Genomic DNA, 11858 nt, shown 5'->3' with positions numbered 1-11858 from the left:
TATATTGATTATTAATTAATTATATATATATATATATATATATATATATATATATATATATATATATATATATATATTTGTACACAATTTGTAAAAAAAAAAAAAAAAAAAAAAAAAAAAAAACCTCTATGAACAGCCTTTCCACCTATAAAAAGGCCAGAAAAACAGAAACATCAGCACGTGCTTCTCTGACATCCCTCGACGTCTCGCGAGAGTTCATCATGTGACCGGAGGGAGCGAGTAGGAGAAACAAAACAGGAAGAGGTGTGTGAACGGACAGCGGCGGAGGCACAGACCCTGCGTTGGACCAACCTAAAAAAGATCAATAAAAATGGGGGGATTTAGAGGGGATGGTCGTTTGTTAGGTTTACTGATCTGGGGGAGCGCACTGACATTTCTCGGAGCGTTTAACCAGTCCGTCCGCGCCGCGGAGCCGAGCGGCTCTGGAGAAGCATCGCATCCGTCCCTCCTGTCTCTGGAGGAGAACAGCCTGGGCTTTTTCCCTCTCAGTCTGGCCGCTAAGTTTCCAGACAATTTGGAGGTTACCGAGAACTGCTTGGAGATGCTGAGGATCTTTGGTCAGCGGTATGTGACTGTAGTGAACTGCCTGGTCTCCTCCGCTCGCCCCCTAAAAGTCTGTCAGAACTGCTACCAGGGTTATAGCAGCTTCGACGAGATCTACACTAACATCTCCTCCGGACAGGTGGGCTCCTCCTCCTCCTCCTCACTTTGGGGGTGTACTGACTAGCCTTATTAGTTTAATAGAGGGCTGTGTTGTAGATTCTCTTTTACAGAAGCACCCCCCCCCCCCCCCCCCCCCCTCCTTTCTGTATCCCTTCATCCCTCCTCCCCCCCGGCTTTGGTCACATGCAGGATATCTCGTGATTGTAGCTAACGTTGGTGCATCACTCTGGAACATTTTAGCAACGTGTGTCGCTCGAGAAAACAAGCACTTATGACTTTTACTAAGCCATGTTATTGTGAACGTCTCTCAGGGATGAGTTTAGACTGTTGAATGGAGTTTTACTGTGGCAGCTGATTGCTTCACTGTCTTATTGTAGACCAATGATAGGCCAAATGCTTATTTATTGAATCTTAAAAGCTCACCTTGGTCAAAATGAAAAATGTGTACGTTGCTAGGTCTTTCTGATAAACATACATACATCCTATAGTCATTTTCTTAGTTTTAAGAGTAAGAAACCCCACTTCTGACGAGGTGTCGTGAAGGTAGGAGGAACTACAAGCAATATAACCAGATAAGCCAGATGACTAACATTTACTGCAAGTAAGACGAATATCACATCTGCATTTAGTAGCCTTTTCATCAGTGACTACACTTCTTCGCTGATGTATGGGCAATTCCCATAATGGTGGTATGCATGCTGGGTGTTGTAGTGAGAGAGCTCTGATGGAAAAGACGAGCCATGAAGCAGTTCTGAGTCATGCCGTGTTACTTCTCTCTTTCTCTGCACAGACTGGGTCCGGAAACGTCAGTTGCCAGGACAGCCTGATGCGGTCGGACAGGCTGATGTTGCTCTTCAACCTTTACAGCAGCTTAACAGACATCTGGACGACAGCTTTGTGCACCCGTGAGTACGTTAGTATGGCTGCCCTGGAACATGAAGTGCTCTTTGATCAAGGTCATTGACAAAAGATACGCACTTCTCCATTAAGTTGCAGGACTTGTGCAACTTATCATCAGCTTGACTTAAAATGTAACTGTGTCGGAAAGTTTAGAGAACGCACATTGTGTGATCCTGTTGTAGAAACAGGAAGCAGTTTTTGGGCTCAGTTTAAAATACCATAAATATTGTACATGACCCTTTCAAGCCTTTTTGGAAAAATACTTTTGAATAATTGAAGATATAATGTAGGACTTATGCTGATTGTTCTAAGGGTTACTTACTATTAACTATTTACTATATTAACTATGTTCTGATGTTCACTTCTTCTTTTTGTGTTCATCAGAATGTTTGACTCCAGATAAAAAAAGCCTGACCAATAGTACCTTGGACTTTATTGCCCACCTGAATAAGACCCTGAGCTGCTTTGAGAAATACCAGGTATAAAAACTTTGGAAACTTTGGGCCATTCATTGTAAAATTGTAGAGTCCAGCACAGCTGATTTCCCTGCTCTAACAGACCAGGTGAGTTATGGTGAGGTATGCTTGAGCAGGAAAAGCACAAACCTGTGCAGGAACCAGCCTTCCAGGACCAGAGATGCCCCCCACTGGTTTATTGTATAGTTTTCTGTAGTTCTATATTATTTATAGTTTTTGTTTATTAATGGAATGTTATACAAGTCAGCCATAAGACAAGACCACTGGTAAAGGGAACATCACTGGTTTCAATGGTAACTGTCCAGGGGTGGGATACACATTAGGCAGCTAGTGAACAGACAGTTTTTGAACTTGATGTGTTGGAAGCAGGAACAATGTAAAGATGTTGGCTAGGCTGTCTGGTCTGACCCCACAGCAGAGCTACTGAAACACAAACTGTTGTAAAAGTTCACGCTGGCTATGTCTTGTGGAGTATATGCATTGATTGGCCAGAAATGGTTAAGCGGCACAATGGGGGGGGGGGCATTAGGGTTTAATGTTATGGCTGATTGGTACATTCTACATGAATAGTTTTACTGAATAGTATTGTGGATAGAATTTAAAGTGTGTTTTTAAAGTTATCGTGACTTTTCTGCAGACAGTGACTGTGTGCTTTTTTTTAACAGGGGAATCACACTGAGCTGTGCTCAGACTGCAAGGCCACATACAAAGGGCTCAATGAGATGTACAGTTCCATGTTGAAAAACAAGACTTACTGCATTGATATAGAGGATGCAGTAAGTAATACATGCAGTCCCTGATTTTTACTGTTTCTATGTGCAGAAATACATCACACATATTGCCATAAAACCATAAACATTTGCATACTGTAGATGTTGGAAAATGGAGAGTGTTGTAAATATTAAGCTATAAATAATAATAAGTATTGCCTATGGGCGACCAGAAGACTAGGTGGAATGTCCATTAGGGAGAAATGATTAAATAATAGTGATCATTTGTTTTCCTTGGAATGATTATACACAAACACATGCATACATACATACTTACAGTCATATTATAGGATTCCCATATATGTGAATAACCCTAGGATGACACTAGTGAGATGTCATGGCATGGACTGTATTAGGTGATGGGAAGAGAGTGCTTTACAGAGGTTAACTAGTTTACTGGCATAAATGGCCTGTAGGGCACCACTGTTATGCTGTTGGAAGGTGGACAGAGAATGGACTCCTTGCAAATTGAGTGCCTCCCAACAGCATAACAGTGGTGCCCCACAGTCCATTATTGCCAGAGGGGAACGAAGACTCTGGCAAGAGGTACAGAACAATCAACCCACCACAGTGGACCACTTAACCTCTATAACGAACACCTTCTGTCCCCTAATACAGTTCATGCCACGGTGTTTCACAAGGGTAGGTGGTCATAATATTCTGATATGAATTTGTATAGATGGTATAGATGGAACCATTATATACTGTTTTAGCACTTTTTGTATTGTTTTAAAGACAAGGCTTAAAATGCCTCCAGATTTTATATAGAGCATCCTTTGGTTTGCCACACTTTCCAGATGAACGTGACCCGCCGTTTGTGGAGCAAGAACTTTGGCTGTTCTGTCCCACGTGAAGAGACTGTGCCGGTCATCGCTGTGTCCAGCTTCATGCTTTTCCTTCCAGTCATCTTCTACTTGAGCAACTTCCTGCACTCTGAACAAAAGAAACGAAAGCTCATACACCGTGAGTAACTTGCTTCGCCAGACCTATTGTCTATGTTAGCGGAGAGGGGAGAGGTGGGCAGAGGGCGAAAGTGTCATACTACGTTAATGAATTTGGGGGGGTGGGTGGGGGTGCAATTATGTAGATGGACGAGTACATTGGACAGTTTGGTATTACTAAACATGATGTCTACATTTGGGTTTTTTCATATAATTTACATAATGAGTACACTTGCATACATAGACATGTCTGTGGGTGCCACTGGAGGTCTGTCTTTACCATACATTAAGGAAGAACCTGGATAAACTTGTCTAAAAAGGCAAATAAAGGCATCTTGAAGACCACATTTACCTACACATTAATATATATATTTTGAGCTTGTAAATGTATACCTTTTGAACAATATAAAAGTTATGTGCCAAAAAAAAGGAATATGCAATTTTGTAAAGTTTTCTAGGCAAATAAATGCAAAACCCAGCTTGTAAAGTCCATGTCTGATCGAGGGAGCAATGTCATTAAGGCTAAAGAGAGGGACATGCCACCGAATTCTACGAAATTCTGAAATTTGTGTTTAAATTTTGAAGATTCTACTTTGCTCTCAAATCTTAATGCTGATATTAACAAGGATGAAAATGTTACTTGGTAAAGAGACACCACTGTAGTGTGTGTGTGTAGCTCAGTTAAGCTGAAACATCAGCCTGCTATGTTCTTTCTTTAGGTAGCATCCAGCAGCCACAGCACATGCCCTTAGCTCACTGGCACATTTTATGGGAGTTCAGTAAGCTCCTGGGTTTAGTTCCCTGGCTGTAAAAGTTGAACCTGTAGCCTTCTAAACCACATACCACTCTGCTTATTCTGTTCAATTCTGCAGCCAAAAGAGCCAAGTCCAACCACAGCCTGATGAATATCCAAGACAAGTTTAGCTGAACGGGGAAGGAGGAACAGGAGGAGCAGAGCGGTGGTTTTCCAGTGTCTTTTCCTGCTTTGTGAATCAACAAGCACCTTCTGGATGTGGGACGGATGGACAGCTCTCCTTCATGGACGTGGACTTGAAAACATCCTCCATATCTGATCACTGACTTGAAGATGACTGCTTAGCAATAGTAAAATATGGTGTGTGTGCTTTTTTTTTCCCTTGTTCTTTTGATGCTCTTATTCTATTGTGTTTTGTGGCAAAACAAATTCAGACATGTTTACGGGAGGACAGATTATCGTAACTGTAGCAGTAGAGATTTTGAGGGTTTGTGGTTTGAGAGAGGGAGAGCTGACCACAGCATCATGTGAGCCTGGTTGGTTATGCTGTTGTCTCAGTGCAGCATAGAGGACATCTTTATGCCTCCTAACAGCTTTCATTATTATTTTTTATTTTTTTTCCCCGGGTACGGTGGGGTACTCGTACATGTAACACAGCAGTGGTACTGAGGCAAGCACTTGATGTCCATTAGTGAAGGACCCATTAATAAATATGTGCTGCAAGGTCAAAGGTGCATGCATGGAGCGAGGAGGAAAAAGCAATGTCTGAAATGAAAGGAGAATGCACTTTACAAGAAGCTAAAGAACTATACAGGTCACGTGCTGCTTTGGCCAAGGCTTTTTTCCCCCCCTTTTTTTGTACGAGAAAGCACCATGTCTACCCTCTCTGCTGCTAATGCATTATGAAGTAACTGTGCCGTCATAATGTAACAGCCTGACTGGTTATTTAGCAGGAAAAGGAGAGAAGAGCTTTTTTTTTTTTTATCTATAAAGGAAAGAGTTAATTTCACTGTTATTTTTGGTAATGTCGTTATAATTCCCTGGCTCCCCCAGATCTTGCCATCAGAAGCCATTGACACAGAATAAGGGTACTCTCCAAGTGTAAATATTAGTTGTCCTTTAGTGCACACCCTCCACACCATTGAATGAAATGCATGTCAGGAGGCTGTTGTTTTTTGGGTTATGTGGCACTTCCCTTGGACCGGTTTCCTCCCCCTCATTAGCAGCTAATCTAAATGTAGGATAAAGTTACTTGCCCGAGAAATCTCAACAACACATCCGTTTAAGCTGCCTTGGCTTTTTGGTCTTATGGCGCAGAGCCACTGCCTATCACACTGGCTGTTAAGCGCATTGCGCCTGATTTGTTGAATCATATGATTGCGTAGTGCCCGGGAGGGGAGCCGTAGGTGGAAAATGGCCTTTTCATACGCGTTAAGCTCGCAGCATAGTGAGAACGACAGCTTTCTTTCCTATAAGCCGTGTGCCTTTCTTTCTTGCTCCGTAAGCAATCCGGGCTGGTGGGGGTGGTGGTGATGGTGGGGGGCCCGAAAGTCATTACTCCTGACTCGAGCCGCGCATGTATCGAGGAGGAGGCCAGTCACACGTCCACGTGACCGGGGAACCGGTGTAAAAGCCGAAATACCTAGCTAGGCAAAGCATGAGCAAAGTCCGGCTTTGCCTGACAAGACCCTTAGAGAGGATGAGGGAATATGAGCTTATCCTCCATCACGCTTTGCCCTGGTTAGAAGCAGAGCAGTGACTTTGGACCTTAAGTAATCGCCGCATTATGAAATGCCCCGAGCTCTTAACTCAGCGGGGACTTAGGCTTCAGATAAATCAATGCAAGCCTGTAGTCGAAGCATCGTGTACGAGATCGACCTTTCACAAGTACTTCTTGCCATTTCAAATAAAAATAACAAATAAAACGAGCGTCTCTAATGCAAATGGTTGTCGCATTACTGCTTAAAAAAGGTCTCCAGAGCAGACTTCACCCCCTTTTAATGCTTCTCTGCTGGCCTCCTCGTCTATTCTTCTGGATCTTATAGTCCCCAGGACCTTTGTTAGCCGCAGACTGTGGATAAATGAAGAAGTGGCCAGAAGACACCAGGCTTCACATGTACCTCACTCGGTTTTACTGCTCCCCTCAGTCCTGTGAAGCGTTGCACAAGCACAGCGCTGGAGAATACGCCACGAAAGTGTGCTATTATTATTATTATTATTATTAATAATATTAATATTATTTTATAACTATACTTGCGCAATAATTTTTGATTTGTGCTTTTCTCAAGTATTAAAGAAATTCTCTCCGTTACATGTTTTACATGGGGGAGAATGCGTTTACTACTTCGGTTTTTAGTTAGCTAAACGTACAAAGTACAAATCTTTTCTCCTGTTAATCAGTGAGAATCATTTTATTTTTATTATATTTATTAAAGCCTCCAGCCGAATTCATATCAATGAAAAATGAAGCTGTTAATGCATCGTGTTTGAACCAGTGTCACCCATTAGACCCCACAACACACACCACCACTGCTGCAAAAAAAAAGGAAGAAAGAAAAGAAAAAGAAAAGTCTAGTTTATTTGTTCAATTATTTACTTACTTGCTTACTTTCTAAATATCTGAGTATGTTATAAATAGTTTTGCTGCTCTAGCTAGCTAGTCTATAACTGGAGACGTCAGGCTAATGTTGCTAGCTAGCTAGCTAACAAACACTGGAGCTGGACTGTCACTAATCTGATCTCTGTAGCACAAATTCTGAATTTATAAGTAAGATTTTTTTAGTTAATTATTTAAAAACTATTTAGCAAAAATGCCATGGGTACGAACTTATTTAAACATTTAGGCTAAAACATAAAAGGTTACTCAAAATGGCTGCTGCAACATTCAGCTCTATTTTGTTTTGTTTATTACTTTTATTTATTTGATTTTTTTAGGATTATAGTCAGTCATGTTCTAAACAAGTGAAAATCTGGAGACTTTTTTTTGGGTGTGCATTTGTTAGCAGTGTTAGCGGTCTCTCCTGTTCTAAACTAAACAAGCAAACTTATGATATCAGACATGATTGGCGGACTGACCGCACCCAGGGTCAGTGATCAATCATGTTCTGTCCCTTTTCCTGCTTTTCCTGTTTTGTCTTGGGACTTTTAATTGAATAAAATATTGACACAGTGTTTGTACTTCCACTTCCGTATACCCTGCACAAATCAAAATGAATACCATGAATAAAAAAAAATCTCTTTCAGTTATTAAGTTTGAGAGAGTCATGTGTTTGCTTTTGTGTAAACACCTGTTTATAAGGACATATAACTTGAAACCTCAGCAGCAGTGTCGTGAATGGAAGGGATTGCTAAGACCTGTATTTACCTATATTGCCTTTCAACCTGGCACAAGTTATACCACTCTTAATTCCAGTGTAACAGGTCTGGTGTTAGGTTGCATGCACTGAATGGTGTAAAGAGCTTGTTTTACCCTTTTTCAGGGTGAGGTAAAGCTGTGATGACCTTGAGGCCATGCCTAAAGTCTATTGGGACACTTTTTACTAGATAGGTAGATCTGCTCTAAGGTTCAGCAGTTTAATGCCCTACTACTATGGCCTGGACGTTGTGAGTTCAAGTCCCAGGCCATACTGCTTTGCCATCAGCAGCCGGAGTCCATGAGAGCACAATCGGCTGCATTCTCGTCAAGTGGGTAGATGGTGCTCTCTCCCCTCATCATTCTTAAGGTATATTGGTCGGCACAGGCGTCTGTTAGCTGGTCCAGTGGAGCTGGGGACCCGGCCCTTTCCTCAAGAGCATGCTGCATCGTCGGCAGTTGAAAAAGAGGTGCTTGCTTGCTTGTCATGTATCTGAGGGGGCATGTGTTAAGTCCTTACCCTCCTGGTGTCGGGAGCATTGCTAGTGCTAGGAGGAGTTATAATTGGGTTGGTTAATTAGGTCCACATTATGGAGAAAAAGGCACACAATTTTTATTTTAAAAAAATGAACAAACAAACAAAATTTTTATTGGAAGTCATTTTGGATTGTTTCCTTTGAAATATTAGCGCAATGTAAAGAACAATGGCCAGATTTAAATTATGTCACAAATCTAAATTTTACTAGTTTTTTGCATGACAGTGACAATAAACAACAGTAGTAGTAGTTTTCCAAACATCCTGTAAATTGTACAAATATCAAATTAGCTTACTAAAATGATTGCGCTAGAGATCCATCACAGATTTACAAAAATACTTATTCCAAAAGTTTTTTATATATATATTTATACGCTCTCTCATTGGCTTTCTGCTGATTCCCTCGTCCCTCTACCTCCTCTCTGTGCTCGTTAACAGCTGTCAGCTGCCAGTGCAAGCCAATATTAAGAAACTGTTAGTTACAGCTTTGCTGGTTATGCAAACCCCTTAAGACTGTCTATTAGTTAACTGGCTAGAAGAAGCTAAGCTACTGCTGAAGCCCTTGTACACTGAGGGCTGAATATGGTGCTTTGTTGTACTTGTTAGCAACACAGGCCAGGAGGTCATGATTGGAAGTGAGTCCTCTAGAAAGATTCAGCATGTGCGAGTGTATGAAAGGGGAGTATTATTATACCTGACAGGGGTCAAAGTCTCTAGATCGCGGGGGTTTATGGTATTATGATAGATTATAGAATCACTTCATTACAGTAGTCATTCAGTGGCTTGGCACTGGCTGTGTTCCCTAGCTTTAAGCTTTAGCTGCAATCTCTGCGTTTTCTCAATCACTCTCCAGAACACACACACACAGTCCACCCATCCTTGAAACCTCAAAGGTCTTATGACGGGTCAGCTGGCAGTGGCATCACAGATGCTGAACGGTAGGCTGTGTCAGAAACCTTTGGTGGATGACTTCTGTTCCCTTCAGCTTCCTGTAGCACTGATAGGGCAGGGTGCTCTTGAACCTCAGAGCCAGTCCACAGAAAGGCCCAGGGGGTGGAGTATGAATGAAAGCACCACTAGGAGGGGGCATGGCATGAGTGCAGGAACATCTGACCCTTTAGGGCACCCCTGCCTGCCTTCCTTTGGTACAGGACTTCAACCATCAGCTGGAAGAGACAGCTTCAATTCCTAAAAGCCTCTAGAAAGGGAAGATAAATGTGGGTCCATGGAGGAAATGGGTGGCTGTTGTGGTGCCAATGAAAGCTGAAGTACATTAACCATTCATAATAGAGGATTGTAATGCCAGAGCTGCTTACAGTCGACTTGGCTGCTTAAATAAGCTCTTATAAGTGATCCACAGTTGGCATTAAATTGTACACGTCTATTTGAAAAATGTTTCGCCTTTAAAAAACAATAATAACAAAATGCTTATAAGACCGCATATCTAGATGATACGTCTCTCATGTTTGTAGCCATTTTGTCATTTACATGTTTAATGTATTAAACTACAAAATATCATGGAGCGACTTTTCACTTTTGGATGTTTCCATATCTGCCCGACTGTCATAACATGCTAACAAGGATTGTCGGGAGTGCAATACAAAAATCAATACAGTGTCAGGCCAAGCATCATAGAAAATATCAATAATTCATAATTTTATTATTATTATTGTTATTATTATTATTAGGGGTGCCCAGTTTTATCCGCAAATGGTCGTTGTGGTCAGCAGCACACCTGATCCCACTTGTTTAACCAATAAGCCAATAAGTCTTCAAACAACTGATCACATGTTCCTCTGCTTGGCTGGAATGAAAACCTGCAGCCACACCGGCCCTTTGCGGATAAGATTGGGCACCCCAGTCTTGGAATTACTAATAAGTGACAACATGCAAAGCAGTGGCTCCTATGTTAAAACCGTAGGGAAGAAAAGGCTGAAGGCACCAGTGTTTAAGAGGCTAAGTCTTGCTGGGTCCTGCCCAGGGGTATTTCTTCCTCAAGCCCAGTGAGTCCAGGTATTTTCCAGACCCACCCTGACCCTGGTCAGGAAGAATCGTATAAGGAAGATTAATGGATACGTGGCAGTACTGCTTGCGTTGCCATGGATGTCATGTGTTATGATCTCAAGAAAACAACATTAGATAAAATCTGAATCTCAGTTTTGATTGTACATGTTATTGTGATCTAAGTGTGAAAGTATTCAATTGTAGTGTCAATTCTGTGCTTCCTAAATTTGATTGATTTGGGGAACCTCATGTGGTGCAACCAACCAAGTCCTGGTTCACTTATTTATTACATTTGCATAATTTACTTATAGTTTATTTTCATGTCCAACCTTTTCTTTGTATTTTAGATTTCATTATTATTATTATTATTATTATTATTATTATTATTGATGTCTGTGTTTATGAATTTTTCAGTCATTTTTAACTTATTTGTATTGAGGCACAGCCATGTTTGACCATTAAAAAAGAAAGCCTGTCTTTGCAGCTTAGTCTCTATATATAAGGACTGTTAAGACAAGCATTTGTGTTGTATGTCATTTTCAAAACAAGGCCCATTTGGCTGCCATCTGACAAACTATTTCCTCTTGCCATCTTGATACAAAATCAGGGTCAACTGGGCCAACTGAGTATTTTTATATGTGCAACAGAGCATGATAGAATGCTAATTGCCCACTTTGTGTCATGCGGTACACCTGTCTGCTGAGCATCTGCACTCATTATGTGTATGTAAAATGATGTATTATGGCTACATATTTAATTTACAGATGAGTCAATGTGTACTGAATATTGCATATCCACTGATTAAGCACTAAGCAGCAGTCCTAGCAGCTCCAGTCAATATTCACATCAGTTATCACAATGAGAAAATAATGTGATCTCTGTCATTTAGAGAGTGGCATGACTGTTGGTGCCAGAACTGCTGATCTTTTGGGGGTTTCAGCAAAACAGTCTCTAGAGTCTAGAGATGAAAATGCCTTGTTGATGAGAGGTAGAGGTCAATGTAGAATTGTCAGAAAGCTGACAGAAGGGCAGCAGTAACTTAGGTAACCTTAAGGCAGATAGGCCACAACAGCAGAAGACCATGTCACCTTTCACTTTAATCAGCCAAGAACAGAAAGCTGAGGCCGCAGTGGACACAGACTAACCATGAACTGGACAGATGAAGACTAGAGAAACGTAGCCTGGTCTGATGAATCTTGATTTCTGTGCTGAGGCACATAGATGGTGGAGTCAGACTTGACACAAGTCATCCAACCTGCCTTGTGTGCACAGTCCAGGCTGGTGGAGTGGTGGATTGGTGTGGGGAATGTTTTCTTTGTGAGCTCTGGGCTGTTAATACCAGTCAGTCAAGGCTTGAAATCCACATTTGAGTATTGACGGTGTTCTTCAGTGTCTTCCCAGTCACTGGATCTGAATCCTATTAAACAAAACTCTGGGATGAG

General features: G+C 41.5%; 1 protein-coding gene across 1 annotated transcript; it reads left to right on the top strand.

The window, feature by feature from the left end:
* Positions 1 to 248: 248 nt before the first annotated feature.
* On the top strand, positions 249 to 7775 carry ostm1 (osteoclastogenesis associated transmembrane protein 1). The gene is made up of 6 exons (XM_072678904.1): positions 249 to 703; positions 1475 to 1589; positions 1969 to 2063; positions 2726 to 2836; positions 3628 to 3793; positions 4644 to 7775. The coding sequence occupies exons 1-6, from the start codon at positions 332 to 334 to the stop codon at positions 4697 to 4699; spliced, it is 915 nt and encodes a 304-aa protein (XP_072535005.1). The 5' UTR covers positions 249 to 331; the 3' UTR covers positions 4700 to 7775.
* Positions 7776 to 11858: the final 4083 nt, after the last annotated feature.

This window comes from Salminus brasiliensis, chromosome 1, assembly GCF_030463535.1.
Source record: "Salminus brasiliensis chromosome 1, fSalBra1.hap2, whole genome shotgun sequence".
Taxonomy (NCBI): domain Eukaryota; kingdom Metazoa; phylum Chordata; class Actinopteri; order Characiformes; family Bryconidae; genus Salminus; species Salminus brasiliensis.
The sequence above is the reverse complement of the archived record's forward strand: the minus strand, read 5'-3'. Positions and strand labels throughout refer to the sequence as shown.